Raw genomic sequence first — 18269 nt, forward strand, 5'->3', positions numbered from 1 at the left:
CTAAGTCTACTTATATATATATATATTTTTTTTCTGTATCTGATGTCATGGGGTCATATATCATTTTTATAATCTTCTAGTTGAAGAATGTCCAGATGATACAACTTAAGACCTAATCATGAAGAATTTAACACTGTACCGAGATCATAAACCAGGTATGTTTGGGATAACATTTTTTCAAGTGGATCTGGCAAGTTGAGCATGGCCTCCTATCTCCCTGCAGCAGGTTATAGAGCAGGAGGAGCTGAGCAGACTGATATATAGTTTTGTGGGGAAAAGATTCAGCAAAACTTGTAATGTATTAAGTCTTGACTCAGAATTGACTCAGAATTGAGAAAGCTTGTTGGAAGAACGAGTGAAACGTTTTCAAGAAATCTACAGTACGTCCAGTTGCCTTGATTTATTCTTTACAGATATAATGTATTAAGTCCCTACTTACAGTAAACTGAAAAGTCCAGTGGGTGGTCCTACTCAATGATTGACAGATGTCTCTGTATAAGGGGGCATTCACAGTACCATATGTATTTTGCAGTCCGCAAATCGCTGGTTCACAGTACATACATACGGTCTTGTGAATGCCCCTTAAGCATGAATCTGTCAATCACTGCCTCCAGACTAAACTAAACGTGAAAAGGAATTTTAATGAATGAATTTTCTACTGAATCTTTACTCTCAAAAACTATATATCAATCTGCTCTGCTCCTCCTGCTCTATAACCTGCTGCCTGCAGATTAGACACCATTCTCCACATGACAAACCACAACGTTATATATAATAGAGGCAGGACATAAGTGCTGTGGGGCTCTTCATGGGAGGGGACATTAACTACTTCCCCCATTTGTTGAGTTGCTGGAAGTTCATTGCATACAGATTCATGTAGCACTTATTTGGGCAGATTTACTAATCCTATATATGATGTAAGATTAGTCACGGTGTCTAATCCTGCACCAGATTTATCACAGGGCCTCAGGCTGGATGATAAATCTGGTGCAGGGATAGACATTTTTGTCAGACTCTATACAAACTATTGGTTGGCCTAATTTGCGCCAGAATTTTATACCAGAATTGTGGTACACTTTTGGCACAAATGGCGCATCTTAAGTCACACCCTTTCCCCATTAAGCCACACCCTTACCTAGTTGAGCCACACCCCTGTCAGACTAGGAGCATATAACTTCTCTGAACCTAAATGTGGAGAATTGTGCCACACTTTGGCAAAATCTAGGTGCATTTCCATTAGTAAATGTGGGCCAATGAGTTCAATACTGGGTGTAAAAATCCATATATAGTTGTGGTCTTAGACAGACTTATCCCTCCCATTACCAGGTGCTGGTTATGACCAGTAGGGGCACTGTGGAGACTTTGAATTCACTTGCTGATATTGTCCACCCTTTTTCTTATTATAAACTGATTGCAGGACCCTTTGCTGGTCGGCTAATAAAGCATGGTGCTTATGAAAGGCAATAGACATTCTTAGATTTATTTTAAATAATCCTTGTAAATGATCTAATAACATATCTCGTTTTCTCTTCACAGCATGACATGGACATAATTGATGGAGGACCAAGAAAATCAAAATACCAATGTGTAATAAAATGCAAATGACAATGTTTCCTATGTGAATTATTTAATAGGGAAGTGGATGGGGAGTGGGTGTATTTAGCTGACAGCAACCAAGCTTATCTGTTTAGACTAGAGATCTCTAAATGGTAAGCTTCCAATTGTTGTGAAACTACAACTCCCAGCAAGTGCTGCCATGGCATGCTGGGAGCTGCAATGTTGCCACAGCTACCTGTAGCCACCACTAGGTGGAGCATAGAAGCTTAATGCATACGTTTTAGATGCATAACTTTATAATAGCACAACATTAATTAGTCTCATAGATTCCCTCAAGTGCTGGCTGCAGGCAGTGAGAATTTTATCATTTAAATGGTCACTAACTTCACACAACTGACATGGCGGAGTTGGCTTCATATTCGTCCAGTTTCGTGCATCAAATCAATAGTACAAGAGACCATAAGAAACTTTGTAATATGTCTTATCAGTGAGAAATGTCTAGTTCTCATGTAATCAGCTGTTTACTTTACCCCCTGCCACTTTGAAAAAAAAATTAAACTTGTCCAGGACAAGAGCAGCTTACAGAAGGATCATATTACACATGTCAATGCAAGTCTATGGGGAGAGGAGGGGGGAATGAGCAGGAGCTCAATGAGACACACCCAAAGAGACTGCTGCACCTACACAGGTAGTTTATATCTCAGCCAGAGTGCTTTATTAACAATCATACAGGTCAGTACTGATAACATCTCCTGTGTAAGTGGGTATACATAGATAGCAGTCATTTACTGATAAGACAGCCCTGTGTACAACTGAAGTATAAAAGGGCAGAAATTAAAATCTACAAATTGAGTTTGACTGAATCTTCCCACAAAACTATATATCTGCTCCGCTCATCCTGCTTTGTAATATTCTGCCTGCAGATTGCACAGCATTTTGTGGTCACAGGTTCTCTTTATCCTTTACAATACACTAATGAGAAAGGTCATTTAAAGGGGATGTATCATGTATTGCATTTTAGTTTAATTCATTGGACTGAAAGGGTTATTCTCATCTCAGCCTTTCATGGCTCAGATTGGAATAACCCTGGTAAGCAGAGGACATGGGTGGGCAGACTTACAATAAGAGCTGAGCTCACTGTGCTGTTTCAATCTGTATGGGACTGCTGGAGATAGTCTTGAGCTGGATATCTCTGGCAGTGCCAAAGAGAATGTATGGTGTGACAGGGCATATGCTTGACCAGCTGTTCCATCAGGGCATGGGAACAGGACCTGTCATGTCTCCATACAGCTTCTCATAAATGTGTGCTAATTAATTCATATAGGGTTTGTCCTGTATTAAAACATGTTCAATTAGTGCCACCTTCTGACCACTTCCATATTGTTTTCTGAGTATGTCCAGCCTCTTTGTTACTCCTCTCCTATGTGACCTCACTTATCTACAAGAAGGGGAGTAGTCTTCTAGAAGTTGTCATGTTCCTTCACATGCTCTGCTGTACAAGATTATCTAAACTTCTACTATAGGCTGCATAGCCGGTAAGGCATTATTTCTTGCTGTTCTTTCATACCTATGTGATTATTACTAGCTATAGACATGCATTATGTGTATTTCTGTGTAGGCAGCTAGTTAGCAGTTCAGATGTAAAGTAAGGGCCTAGTCAGCTAACCTTGCAGACATGTTGTATGCTGTTCTATCATATGTATATTTGCAGTTCATGTACTTATTGCATTCTTTATGTTACTGGTTCACAGTTTCACACCAACTTACTTCGGCTCATTAAAGCTACAGATCATTACCTGGTCTCAATTTACTGAGTAGTAGGAGGGTGTTTATCTGCCTGCCAAGTCCATACACACCCCAGGGGTACGCGTAGTAACGAGGACAGGACAGGAACCCCATATCCCCTTCGCCTATGACAGCATCCCTGGAGAGATCACCTCCTTCACCAGGAAACAGGAACTAACTAGAACCGCTTTAAAAAAGGACCTCTCTCTCTATCCCCAGGAGGAATTAGAGCCACTGTATCTAGAGCTGTGGGGGGCCCGGTCTTTTAAAGGGTTTCTACCACTTCAGTTTGACCAAATTAGCTTTCAGACACTAGCGATCTGCTAGTGTCTGATCTCCATAACCATGCAATTCTCAGACCTTTGTGTGGAGCCGTTTCATTAAAAAACTAACTTTTATTCCTATGCAAATGAGCCTCTAGGTGCTATGGGGGCGTCTTTTCAGCACCTAGAGGCTCGGTCTACTCACACTGTATGCCCGCCCATCTCGTCTTGAATGCCTGCCTCCATCACAGCCATCGGACGAATTCTCGCGCCTGCGCCGTTCACTTCTGTCATCGGCACAGGCGCAGTGAGTAAATGATGCGCTCCTGGTGCCGGATTCCTCACTGCGCCTGCGCCGACTACGTCACAGTGAGGAAGCCGGCATCAGGAGAGTGGCCTTCACTCACTGCGCCTGTGCCGAAGACAGAAGTGAACGGCGCAGGCGCGTGAATTCGTCCGATGGCTGTGATGGAGGCAGGCATTCAAGACAAGATGGGCGGGCATACAGTGTGAGTAGACAGAGCCTCTAGGTGCTGAAAAGACGCCCCCATAGCACCTAGAGGCTCATTTGCATAGGAATAAAAGTTAGTTTTTTAATGAAACGGCTCCACACAAAGGTCTGAGAATAGCATGGTTAGGTAGAGCAGACACTAGCAGATCGCTAGTGTCTGACAGCTAATTAGGTCAAACTGAAGTGGTAGAAACCCTATAAGTATCCGGAGGCTTACCCCATGCGGCCTAAGCCTTCTCTAGGAGATGCTCTAGCTATGGTGTTTTTTCATGTGAATAAGGCGTCATAGGTGTGGAGAAAAATCTTAGATTGTGAGCCCTATTGGGGACAGTGTGATATTAATGTCTGTAAAGAGTTGTGGAATATGTCAGCGCTATATAAGTGAGTATAATATAATAAATAAAACACCCACTACTGAAAAACACTTCTTTAAAAAAAAACACAACATAAAAAAAAAACATTCCGTTTTTATAACTTTTTAGTAGCAAAAAATGGTGAGGCCAAATTTATTTGTGTATGAGTCCTAAAGGAAGAAATATTTTAATACAAATAGTAGGGTTTGGGGTGTTTTTGTTTGGTCTTAGATTCACACATATTTCACCAAGGGACAACAGCACAACTCCTTAGCTTATGTTTGGGCGCTCATCCTTACAAACCTCTCCCTCAACCAGCACCATGAAAACATAAAAGCCTGTTATCACGCTGCTCAGGTGCACTTGTCCGCTGTCCAGTTTCGCACATATTTGTTAGCACAGGAAGGATCCACTATTACAAGCTGCAGATGCTACATAACCACAGCTCAGTATTCTTCATAAAACGTACACAGATATATGGTCAACATTTCGTGTAACGCTATATTGCAGGAAACTAAAAAAAAAAAAAAACCTGACTCAACCAACCTCGAAACAGTGAAGAGAAGTAGGTGATGCTATCTTTCATATAGAAAAACAGCTATACATCTGTAAGGAGCATGAAGACAATGAAGAACCCTGCAGCCAGTTGTCTCTATTTCTTGCATCTCTTTGGTGAGTAACTTAGCCTAAAAGTATGGATTTGCATCCATCAGGTAGAGAGTGCCTGAGCCCATGCTTCTAAGGACATCCTTGCCTCAATATCTGCCCTCTATAAAATGTTGCTGTACTCCTCATCCAAAGGTATTGCTATAGAGGGAGCAATCACTCCCAAGTATTAAGGGGACCCAAAGGACCCTCTGCCACATAATTAAGCAGTGAGTACCAGTATCATAAAAGGTACATGGTATCTGGTGAGATACAGTCTCAATTGTGGTTGGCAATGGAGGGTTAATAACCCCTATATCTGGCAGTGGATCCGCCGAACTTTTGAAGAAGCGTCGGCCTCTACATAACTTCGGCACATTCAGTGCCAGTCTAAATGTAAGCCAGTTTCCTTGCTGGCTCAAATTTAGACAATTTTCTACGCCTAAAATAGGCATAGAAAATGATAACTGATACCGACCTGGCTTGAGCGGGGAAAAGTCGCATATTGCGACGCAACCAGGGGTGCACCACCAATGAGGGGAGGTGAGGCAATTGCCTCAGGCAGCACCAGGTAGGGGCAAGAGGGGGGCAGCAAATCTGTTTCTGCAGTATAGTATTGGGAAGCACAGTATGAGGCACTGTATTACCCTGTATGTTTTGTAGCGCTATATCTCTTTTACAGTAGGACTGGAGGGAAGGGGTTAGGTTGAGAATTTGGCATGGGGGGGAGCATTTCAAGTTTTTCCTCAGGAAGCAGAAGGGTTAGATACACCCCTGGACGCAACTAACTGTTGCAGTGCAATCTGTGCCAGAAATATGGGTAATATAGGCATATTTCTGGATAATAAATGACCCCCATAGATCTGGATAAGAGCTATTTACACAAAACAGAAGGATATTTTTAACCAGTGGCGTGCCTAAGTTGTTTGGCACCTGGGGCGGGTCCTTTCTCTAGTACCCTCTCCCCCCTATACTTTGAAACATTGTGCCCCCCTCACAGTTGTTATGCCTTCATTTTCCCCTTCACAGTAGTTATGCCCACACTGTAACCCCTTCACAGTAGTAATGTCCTCATTGCATCCCTTCACAGTAGTTATGCCCACATTGTGCCCCCCTCACAGTAGTCATGCCCTCATTGTGCCCCCTCACAGTAGTCATGCCCTCATTGTGCCCCTCACAGTAGTTTTGTCCTCTCTGTGCCTCTTCACGGTAGTTATGCCCTAATTGTGCCCCCTCACAGTACTTATGCCCTCATTGTGCTCAATTTCACAGTAGTTATGCTCTCATTGTGCCCCTTCTCACAGTAGTTATGCCCTCTCTGTACCTCATTTAGAGTAGTAATGTCCTCTCTGTACGCCCTTCAGAGTAGTTATGCCCCCATATAACCACCGCTCACAGTAGATATGTTCTCTTTGTGCCCCCATAACAGTTGTTATGCTCCTTCACAGTAGTGATGTCCTCTCTTTGCCCCTTCACAGTAGTTATGTCCTCTCTGTGTCCCCCTCACAGTGGTCATGCTCTCATTGTGCCCCCTCACAGTAGTTATGCCCTCTCTGTGTCACCTTCACAGTAGTTATGCCCTCACAGTGCCCCTTCACAGTAGTTATGCCCTCTCTGTGCCTGCTTCAGAGAAGTTATGCCCTCATTTTTCAATGGATATGCACTCTTTGTGCCCCCTTCAGAGTAGTTACGCCCTCATGTTGCCCCCTCACAGTTGTTATGCCCTCATTGTGCCCTTTAACAGTATGTATGCCCTCATTGTGCCTCCTCAACGTAATGATGCCCTTATTGTGCTCCCTTGCATTATTTATGCCCTCATTGTGCCTCTGTCACACTAGTTATGCCCTCAATGTGCCCACCTCACAGTAGCTATGCCCTCTCTGTGCGCCCCTAACAGTAGTTATGCCCTCTCTTTGCCCCCCAGTAGTTATGCCCTCACTGCGCCCCCACCTCACAGTAGATATGCCCTCTCTGTGCCCCCTCAGTGTTAATAAAAAAAATAAAAACAGTAACTACTTACCTTGTCCTGTTCCTAATTATCACCTCCAGCACTCCCCTGCAGGCACAGATAGTGCTGCAGCACTGTGTGGGAGGAGTGCACAGGATTCCAGTGCCTGCAGGGCTGAATGGTGAAGCAGGGAGCAGACGACACCGTCCTGGAGGAGGGAAGGAGTGTGGGGAGTTCAGTAGTCAGTAAGTGAAAGGACTGCCAGCTCCCCAGGGCGCTATCAATGAGAGCTTCCATTTATATTGATGGAACCGTTCATTGCCACCGGCACCCTTCTGACAGCTGGCACCCAGGGCGGACCGCCCCCGCCCTGCCACTGTTTTTAACCTGTTCTTGAACCCTGACATAATAGTACTTCAATAGTGTGAGAGGGGTATAAAGCAGGGTCATCCAATCCCAGTCATTTAACCCCTCAGATGATGTGGTCACTAGAGACTGCTGCATTCGAGTGGTTAGACAGAGTGGGAGGGTTCCCTCTGCACTCCAATTAAAGCCCCCATGGTGAAACTGCAGGCCTCTGATTGCTATGACAGCTTTGGGCTTTCTTAAGGCTCCCAGGTTTGTGATATTGAGCTGCGGGCAAAGCCAAGCCTGGTAACTTGTAAAAATCGCTATGTCTGCCAATAGTATTCTATTACAGTCTTTAGTACAGTCTATCAGAAGATTACAAATTCAAGTCCCCTGATGGGTCTAAAAATTACACAAAAAGTAAAAAACAAATATAAAAAAATCAAATCATCTCTTTTGCCAATTTTCCATATAAAAATAAACACAAAAAATGAACATAATAGGTATCGTTGTGTGTAAATATGTCCAAATTGTGTATATAATATATGGAAATATAAAAATGCATGATTTTCCATTTTTTGGCACCTTGCCCCTCCCAAAAATCTGCATAAAAAGTGATCAAAAAGTATTATGTACTCCAAAATAGTATGAATAAAAAATACAGTTCAGGTCTCGTTCACATTTTCCTGTATGTTTCACATCCGTGAAAAAAAATGCGTCTCTGTTTCATACGTGAAGATGTCTGTGAAGGATCCGTGTATGGTCCGAGTGTCTGTTTTTTTACTCTCTGGGTGTCATCCATATTCCACGGAAGTTGCTCAGCTGAAAATTAATTTCCAAAGCATCTCCTATCAGTGGTCAGTGAAAAATGGATGCAACACAGATGCCACCCATGTTGTGTCTGTGACTTTCACTAACCCATAGACTTTAATGGGTGCTCTTGGTCCGCATCACAGATCAAAGTAGTGCATGTCACCCACGGTCATTAAAAAAATACATATGTGCGAACAGATACATCTAAATAAATGGGTACGTGTCGTGTCTGTGGAAAATGCGGACAGCACACATCAGTCATTGTACTGACTTGCAGAATAAGCTTGTCATGTCATTTTTAATTTAAAGTGATGCCATAAAACCAAAACCTGAAAGATCATTGCGGAAATGCATGTTGCTGTTTTTTATGTACTCACCTGACAAATAATTTTTTCCCTTTTCTCAATACAAAATATAATGCATAGTGCAATTAAGATAAAACAACTTGTCCTGCAAAAAATATGCCCATATAAGCCTTTGTGAACGTGAAGTAAAAAAAAAAGCGGTCACTATGATTCTGTAGAAATAAGGTCACGCAGAAGCAAACAGCATTATAAATCAGTATAATGCCATGCACTCCTACAAGACGAGCAGTGTCCAGAATGGAGGATCATACTCACATATGGAGCGTGATTCCTGCACTGCACACATCGTGTGAAACAGACCCTAAGGGGTTCATGTAGGATGTTTACAAAGTTGCTTCATTTTTCAATTAGCTGCACTGGTTGTGAAGGTGGATGTAGCCATTTGCTATCATCCTGTGTGTCCTGTGTTGACGTGGTCTTTGTCCACACAGTTCTGGCAGTATCAGGAGGAGAGGTCACAGGATCAGTGAATGACACATTGACTTTACCCTGCACTTACATTATTCACAAATATCAACACCCTGTCTGCTGGGGACGAGGTGGCTGTGCACTGTACACGGTGCAACAATAATATCATCTGGGACTGATGGCCAAAAAGTGACCTGGAGGAAATCTGACAGATACCAGTTACTGGGGAACATAAGTCAGGGGGACGTGTCCCTAACCATCACCGGAGCCACTAATGAAGACGAAGGAACTTACTGCTGTCGTGTCCATATCCCTGGAATTTTCAATGACATGAAAGAAGAGGTGAACGTGAAGATACAAGAAGGTGAGACGTTTATACTTTTGAAAACCTGCAGCTCAGTGCATGATCTATATCATGATATGATGGATGGGAAAACCCACAAATGTTGGCCTATGTGTAAAAAATAAGAGTATATACACCCATATCTCCCAACATTTGAAAAGCAGATAGAGGGACAATATGTACAAATGTTTTCATACTAGGCCACGCCTCTATCTCTGCCCAAAACATATTTATACACACCCAACCCCACCCAGTCCCCTTAATGGCCCCACATAGTAATTATTCCTCCTTTATGCCACCACACAGTAGTTATGCCCACACTGTGTCCTTCACAGTAGTTATGCCCACATTGTGCCCACTTCACAGTAGTAATGCCCACATGTGCCCCTTCACAGTAGTATTGCCCATATAGGTGCCGCCTACACAATAGTTATGCTCAGATATGTGCCCCCTTCATAATAGTTATACCCAGATTTGCCCCTTCACAATAGTTATACCTAGATGTGCCCTGTTCACAGTACTTATGCCCAGGTATAGCCTGTTTACAGAGGTTATGCCCAGATATTCTCACTTTAAATAGTTATGCCCAGATGTGCCCCCTTTACAATAGTTATGCCCAGATGTGCCCCTTCACAATAGGTATGCCCTGAAGTGCCCCTTCACAGTAGTTATGCTCAGATATGTTCCCCATTCACAGTAGTTATTCCCAGATGTGCCCCCTCACAATAGTTATGCCCAGATGTGGCCCCTTCACAATAGTTATGCCCACATTGTGACCCCCTTCACAATAGTGCACTGAATGGTGAAGCAAGGATTGGACAGCTCCACCTTCAGCATTACAATCGTCTGTCTTTGCATCCTATGGACACAGAGACAGCTGAGAGCGGGACATACCACAGCCACTAAAATCCAGGATTGTTCTGCCGGATCTGGGATGGTGGAAAGGTATGTATATACCATAGAGGCAGCTCATGTGGTCGCCATGTGGCCCCGGAGAAAGGGTCCCAGTCCAGGTTGGTCCCATTTCTTATTTTAATAGGTAAAAGGACAACAAGGAAAAAAATACAACTCCTGTCTCAAATAATATCAGCAGCTCACTTGCACATCACAGCGTAAAGTACAAAATAACTGATTTACACTAAAAATATAACAAACATGGTGTTTCTATTCCAGACTGGGTAGTGGTTATTTTTACAGGGCCCTAGGTAGATCAGAAACATAGAAGATTGATGGCAGAAAAAGGCCACCTGCTCTGTCTAACAACTTATAGCATAAAATTATTTATATTTTTATTGATAAACAGATTACCTGATTGCACATACTGGAACATATAAACATAGTAATTGTCCTGAACTACCAAGTCTCTTCTTGTCTCTATGGTAAGCATACAGTCAGCCACATAGAGAGACAATATGTACAGGACTGTATCTCACATTTGATCAAAAAAGGCATACGTGTGAATATATACATTGCAGAAAAGACCAGCACTTTCTGTAGATCAATCTTGTATTTATTCAGTCACATATACAGGGAATAAGTGACGCGTTTCGGTGCTACCGCACCTTCATCAGACTTATCATCATACAAGAAACATTTCATGTTTAAATAGACCGCCCAAACACAGGGAAATGACATCACACAGAAAACCACTCCCACCAATCAGTGTTAAATCAAAACATGTGAACAAAATGAAAACACGCTTTATAGTAGCATTTCTTTGAATTGAATCTATATTATTCCTTCCCTATTGTATTCTTCTTTCCTTAGGTCCGCTGTAAAAAAAAATATATATATAAAAAGGAATCTTTTTTATTTTTGTTTTAAAAAAATTGGGTTACAAATTTTTTTTTTTACTATTCTCAGAAAAATTGTTTAATCTATTTTCCAAAAGAACATTTTGGGAATTTTTATCCAGAGAAAATTATATTTTTATATTTTTAATATTTTTAGTAAGGTAATCTATCAAAGGAAGCTTTGTATATTGTATTCACGGTTGAGTCCGCGGGGCTCAATCGTTTGTAATCGGTGTATCCAATAAGCCTCCCTTTGAAGCAATCATTTATTTCTATCTCCACCTCGGCGTGGAAGGGGTACATTTTCAATGTGAATTTTAATTCAGGCCAGACGGAATTGAGGTGAAATGTAAATTGTTGAAGGGATCGAACGTCGCCTTGCCATACGCAAAAAATGTCGTCGATAAAACAACGCCAAAATTTGCAGTGTTTTTTTAAAGATCATTAGTATAGACAAATTCTGTCTCAAATTGCGCCATATAGCAATTTGCATATGGCGGTGCGACGTTCGATCCCATCGCGGTCCCACGCCGCTGCTGATAAAAAGAATCCTGAAATAAAAATTTATTTCAGGATTCTTTTTATCAGCAGCGGCGTGGGACCGCGATGGGATCGAACGTCGCACCGCCATACGCGACTTGCTATATGGCGCAATTTGAGACAGAATTTGTCTATACTAATGATCTTTGCAAAAAACACTGCAAATTTTGGCGTCGCTTTATCGACGACATTTTTTGCATGTGGTGAGGCGACGTTCGATCCCTTCAACAATTTACATTTCACCTCAATTCCGTCTGGCCTGAATTAAAATTCACTCTGCATTTTGACATACAAAGAATTTCATTCCTGGACACGTGGGTAATTAAGGGAGACATGGGTGTGTTATACACGGATTTATTTACAAAAAGCACAGATAGGAACAGTTTACTTATCTACACGAGCAACCACCCAGTAGCTGCAAAAAAATCTCTCCCCTATTCCCAGTTTCAAAGGGTTAAACGCATAGTGGGCGATACTGAATTATGCAAGGTTAGACTAGATGAGATGACTCAGAAATGTAGGGAGAGAGGCTATCCCGATCACTTACTACAGGAACAAAGGAACAGAGTTGATGTAATACAGCAGGATAAACCCTTGAAACAACCACGGATCCCACTTGTAGTCAAGTATCATCCATGGACCCAGAGATTGAGAGGGATAATAAACAAACACTGGCATGTGGTATCAAGATCCTACCCACAAGTGGTGGAATTTAAACAACCACCCATGATGTGCTTTAAAAGAGCTAGCAATATACGTGACCGGATAGTACGGGCAGATATTGGCAGCAATAGAACTGGACCTATACAGAGAGTATTGGCTACCCCCAAAATGGGAACTTTTCCCTGTTTAAATTGCGTACATTGTTCCAGCGTAATTAAGGGTACACATTTCACACACCCACAATCGGGTGAACGTACTGTATACTTATTAAAAGCTTTTTTACATGCGATAGCTGCTTCGTTGTGTACATTTTGAAGTGCCCTTGTGGTCTATTGTACGTTGGAGAAACTTCCACAAGGATGAAAGATAGATTAAGCAATCATAAATCTACCATTAGAAAGCAAAATGTATTATTTCCTGTACCATTTCATTTTTACGAACATAGACACACAGTGGCACAGTTGCGTTATCAGATCATTGAAAGTGTACCCCTTTTCCACGCCGAGGTGGAGATAGAAATAAATTATTGCTTCAAAGGGAGGCTTATTGGATACACCGATTACAAGCGATTGAGCCCCGTGGACTCAACCGCGAATACAATGTACAAAGCTTCCTTTAATAGATCACCTTACTAAAAATACTAAAAATAGAATTTTTTCTTGATAAAAATTCCCCAAAATTTTGGGGGGGAAATAATTAAAACTATTTTTGAAAATAATAAAAAAAAAGTAACCAAATTTTTTTTTTAAAACAAAAATAAAAAAGATTCCTTTTTTCTTATATTTTTTCTTATATATTTTTTTTACAGCGGACCTAAGAAAAGAAGAATACAATAGGGAAGGAATAATATAGATTGAATTCAAAGAAATGCTACTATAAAGCGTGTTTTCATTTTGTTCACATGTTTTGATTTAACACTGATTGGTGGGAGTGGTTTTCTGTGTGATGTCATTTCCCTGTGTTTGGGCGGTCTATTTAAACATGAAATGTTTCTTGTATGATGATAAGTCTGATGAAGGTGCGGTAGCACTGAAACGCGTCACTTATTCCCTGTATATGTGAATGAATAAATACAAGATTGATCTACAGCGAATGCCGGTCTTTTCTGCAATATTACATTGGGACGCCATCCCACAGACTCGTGCACCGCGACTTCAAACAGCAGTGCCGACCTGCGACTATTATATGTGAATATATACATACGTGTACAACGATAGCAATAAGATCTATTAATCCGTCAATATTGCTCCAAATTCCGCACTTATGACCAATGTCACATTAGGAAATCTCCACAATCCCAATGTGTTTCCCCAATACTATTGTTTCATCAGGTGTAAATAGATGAAGATTGCCAACTATAACTGGCATTTACAGAATCCCGACACTTTAAGGGGATTCAAAAAAGGAATACAAAAATAAATCAAATCACAAACAAAAAAAAGGCACCTCCATAAAAGCCAAAGTAGTAATTGATTCCTAGTCGGTTGTGGCACATATTCAACCCTATGGTAAGTCTCCAGTTCGTCATGGAGGATATATAGGTGAATACCTGGGAGAGGAAAAGAAGTACAACCAAACCGCCAATATGTGACCAGATAATAAATGTGTACAATACACTTACAGGCAGTGTGTGGAGGATAGATATAGGTGCTGCTGCAGATGCCACACTAGCTGGATGGTACACCAGGAAGATGTTCACAACAAAGAAAGCATACTTAAAGGGGTTTTCTGGGAATTGTATACTGATGACCTGTCCTCTTGCTAGGTCATCAGTATCTGATTGGTGGGAGTCTGACAACCGGGACCCCCGCCAATCAGCTGTTTGAGAAGGCAGTAACACTGCAGCCTTCTCTAGCTTTTCCTAGGCCATATAATGACATGTTCATCGATCACATGGCCTAGGCGCAGTTCAGTCCTATTGAAGTGAATGGGGCTGAGCTGCGATACTAAACACAGCCACTATACAGTGTACGGCGCTGTGCTTGGTAAGCTGCGAGAAGACCACAGCGCTACTGCAAGCACCGGTGCTGTCAGATATATATATATATATATACAGTACAGACCAAAAGTTTGGACACACCTTCTCATTCAAAGAGTTTTCTTTATTTTCATGACTATGAAAATTGTAGATTCACACTGAAGGCATCAAAACTATGAATTAACACATGTGGAATTATATACATAACAAAAAAGTGTGAAACAACTGAAAATATGTCATATTCTAGGTTCTTCAAAGTAGCCACCTTTTGCTTTGATTACTGCTTTGCACACTCTTGGCATTCTCTTGATGAGCTTCAAGAGGTAGTCACCTGAAATGGTTTTCACTTCACAGGTGTGCCCTGTCAGGTTTAATAAGTGGGATTTCTTGCCTTATAAATGGGGTTGGGACCATCAGTTGCGTTGTGGAGAAGTCAGGTGGATACACAGCTGATAGTCCTACTGAATAGACTGTTAGAATTTGTATTATGGCAAGAAAAATCAGCTAAGTAAAGAAAAACGAGTGGCCATCATTACTTTAAGAGACGAAGGTCAGTCAGTCTGAAAAATTGGGAAAACTTTGGAAGTGTCCCCAAGTGCAGTCACAAAAACCATCAAGCACTACAAAGAAACTGGCTCACATGCGGACCGCCCCAGGAAAGGAAGTTTCAAGAGGTAGTCACCTGAAATGGTCTTCCAACAGTCTTGAAGGAGTTCCCAGAGATGCTTAGCACTTGTTGGCCCTTTTGCCTTCACTCTGCGGTCCAGCTCACCCCAAACCATCTTGATTGGGTTCAGGCCCGGTGACTGTGGAGGCCAGGTCATCTGGCGCAGCACCCCATCACTCTCCTTCATGGCCAAATAGCCTTTACACAGCCTGGAGGTGTGTTTGGGGTCATTGTCCTGTTGAAAAATAAATGATGGTCCAACTAAACGCAAATCGGATGGAATAGCATGTCGCTGCAAGATGCTGTGGTAGCCATGCTGGTTCAGTATGCCTTCAATTTTGAATAAATCCCCTACAGTGTCACCAGCAAAGCATCCCCACACCATCACACCTCCTCCTCCATGCTTCACGGTGGGAACCAGGCATGTAGAGTCCATCCGTTCATTTTTTCTGCGTCGCACAAAGACACGGTGGTTGGAACCAAAGATCTCAAATTTGGACTCATCAGACCAAAGCACAGATTTCCACTGGTCTAATGTCCATTCCTTGTGTTCTTTAGCCCAAACAAGTGTCTTCTGCTTGTTGCCTGTCCTTAGCAGTGGTTTCCTAGCAGATATTCTACCATGAAGGCCTGATTCACACAGTCTCCTCTTAACAGTTGTTCTAGAGATGTGTCTGCTGCTAGAACTCTGTGTGGCATTCACCTGGTCTCTAATCTGAGCTGCTGTTAACCTGCGATTTCTGAGGCTGGTGACTCGGATGAACTTATCCTCCGCAGCAGAGGTGACTCTTGGTCTTCCTTTCCTGGGGCAGTCTGCATGTGAGCCAGTTTCTTTGTAGCGCTTGATGGTTTTTGTGACTGCACTTGGGGACACTTTCAAAGTTTTCCCAATTTTTCGGACTGACTGACCTTCATTTCTTAAAGTAATGATGGCCACTCGGTTTTCTTTACTTAGCTGCTTTTTTCTTGCCATAATACAAATTCTAACAGTCTACTCAGTAGGACTATCAGCTGTGTATCCACCTGACTTCTCCACAACGCAACTGATGGTCCCAACCCCATTTATAAGGCAAGAAATCCCACTTATTAAACCTGACAGGGCACACCTGTGAAGTGAAAACCATTTCAGGTGACTACCTCTTGAAGCTCATCAAGAGTGTGCAAAGCAGTAATCAAAGCAAAAGGTGGCTACTTTGAAGAACCTAGAATATGACATATTTTCAGTTGTTTCATACTTTTTTGATAAGTATATAATTCCACATGTGTTAATTCATAGTTTTGATGCCTTCAGTGTGAATCTACAATTTTCATAGTCATGAAAATAAAGAAAACTCTTTGAATGAGAAGGCTTGTCCAAACTTTTGGTCTGTACTGTATATACACATGTACAACAACTAATAATGAGCATAGAGACATATATGTATAAGGGGTCACTATCTTAAAAGAATGAGACTATTGTGATGTTACCCTTTATCGGCTCTAGTATGGTAACATGCAACCATGTGGTCAGGTACTCAGGAGTCTTGTTTCCTTTGTGCAGAACCTCAATAAGAACAATACAGTATTGGTATGACTTACCTTTGAGATCCAGGACCAGCAGATCCATTTTCTTGACCTAACATTAAATAAGGACCCTCTTGGCTTTATTTCCACATCTTTTTTTAGTAAACCGACTTCTTCCAATAGTTTACTCCCTGTCTATATTGAGCATCCCCAATTCTCCATTCATCTTCAAATAATCTAAATACATTATCTTTTCTTCCCTCTTATCAGCAGGAAAAACAACTACTGAAACAGCAAATTCTAAGCAGACCGAGTACTTCACATGTGAGTAGAGCCTATGTATTTTTCTCGCTTACACTTTGACTTGGGAAGATTCAGGCAACCAAAGTGCAATGTAGTCGGGGCACACATTTTAAGGCGTATCTCTTGTTTTCTCTTGATAGCTAGTGTTTCTGACAATCTGGTGACTCTTACAACCCAAATGATCTTCTTGAATACACAGGTATTAAGTTTATTTTCCCAATTCTTATTTTTAGATTTAAAGCACTAAAAAATAAAAGTTATAGCAAATGGCTGAAATCATTTAGTCACACAGTACATAAGGCTGAAATACATTTGTCCATCCAGTTCGGCCTGTCACCCTGCAAGTTAATCCAGAGGAAGGCAAAATAAAAATATGTGAGGTAGAAGCCAATTTTCCCCACTTTAGGGGAATAAAAAATTCCTTCCCGACTCCAATCAGGCAATCAGAATAACTCCCTGGATCAACGACCCCTCTCTAGTAGCTATAGCCTGTAATATTATATTACACTCCAGAAATACATCCAGGCCCCTCTTGAAATCTTTCGTTGAACTCACCATCACCACCTCCTCAGGCAGAGAGTTCCATAGTCTCACTGCTCTTACCGTAAAGAATTCTCTTCTATGTTTGTGTACAAACCTTCTTTCCTCCAGACGCAGAGGATGTCCCCTCGTCACAGTCCTGGGGATAAATAGATGATGGGAGAGATCTCTGTACTGACCCCTGAATAGTATCTCCCCTCAGTTGTCTTTTTTCTAAAGTGAATAACCCTAATTTTGATAATCTTTCAGGGTACTGTAGTCAACCCATTCCAGTTATTACTTTAGTTGCCCTCCTCTGGACCCTCTCCAGCTCTGCTATGTCTGCCTTGTTTACAGGAGCCCAGAACTGTACACAGTACTCCATGTGTGGTCTGACTAGCGATTTGTAAAGTGGTAGGACTATGTTCTTATCACGGGCATCTATGCCCCTTTTGATGCAACCCATTATCTTATTGGCCTTGGCAGCAGCTGCCTGACACTGGTTTTTGCAGCTTAGTTTGCTGTATATTAAAATTCCTAGATCCTTTTCCATGTCATTGTTACCGAGTGTTTTACCATTTAGTATGTACGGGTGATTTGCATTATTCCTTCCCATGTGCATAACTTTACATTTGTCAGTGTTACCGAGTGTTTTACCATTTAGTATGTACGGGTGACTTTCATTATTCCTTCCCATGTGCATAACCTTACATTTGTCAGTGTTATCTGCCCAAGCCTCCAATCTATCCAGATCCCTCTGTATTAGTATATTGTCCTCTTTAGTGTGAATTACTTTACACAGTTTAGTGTCATCTGCAAAAATTTATACTTTACTATGCAAGCCTTCTACAAGATCATTAATAAATATATTGAAGAGAATAGGGCCCAATACTGACCACTGAGGTACCCCACTAGTGACATTTAAACTAATGCTCCACCAAAACTTGAAAATTCAGGGTGGTTA

General features: G+C 41.7%; 2 protein-coding genes across 2 annotated transcripts in view; both read left to right on the forward strand.

Annotated features, from left to right (window-relative positions):
• The window catches only part of LOC122926052 (polymeric immunoglobulin receptor-like), a 36698-nt gene extending 35088 nt beyond the window's left edge, over nucleotides 1–1610 (forward strand). The window contains exons 8-9 of the mRNA XM_044277436.1: nucleotides 81–155; nucleotides 1537–1610. Of these exons, the coding sequence (XP_044133371.1) occupies nucleotides 81–109 (29 nt within the window). The 3' untranslated portion in view covers nucleotides 110–155; nucleotides 1537–1610. The remainder of the gene's footprint in view (nucleotides 1–80; nucleotides 156–1536) is intronic.
• The window catches only part of LOC122926053 (hepatitis A virus cellular receptor 2 homolog), a 39346-nt gene continuing 21195 nt past the window's right edge, over nucleotides 119–18269 (forward strand). The window contains exons 1-4 of the mRNA XM_044277437.1: nucleotides 119–155; nucleotides 9091–9360; nucleotides 16754–16807; nucleotides 16927–16985. Coding sequence (XP_044133372.1) covers nucleotides 119–155; nucleotides 9091–9360; nucleotides 16754–16807; nucleotides 16927–16985 — 420 coding nt within the window. The remainder of the gene's footprint in view (nucleotides 156–9090; nucleotides 9361–16753; nucleotides 16808–16926; nucleotides 16986–18269) is intronic.

Source organism: Bufo gargarizans, chromosome 2 (assembly GCF_014858855.1).
Source record: "Bufo gargarizans isolate SCDJY-AF-19 chromosome 2, ASM1485885v1, whole genome shotgun sequence".
NCBI classification, from domain to species: Eukaryota; Metazoa; Chordata; class Amphibia; order Anura; family Bufonidae; genus Bufo; species Bufo gargarizans.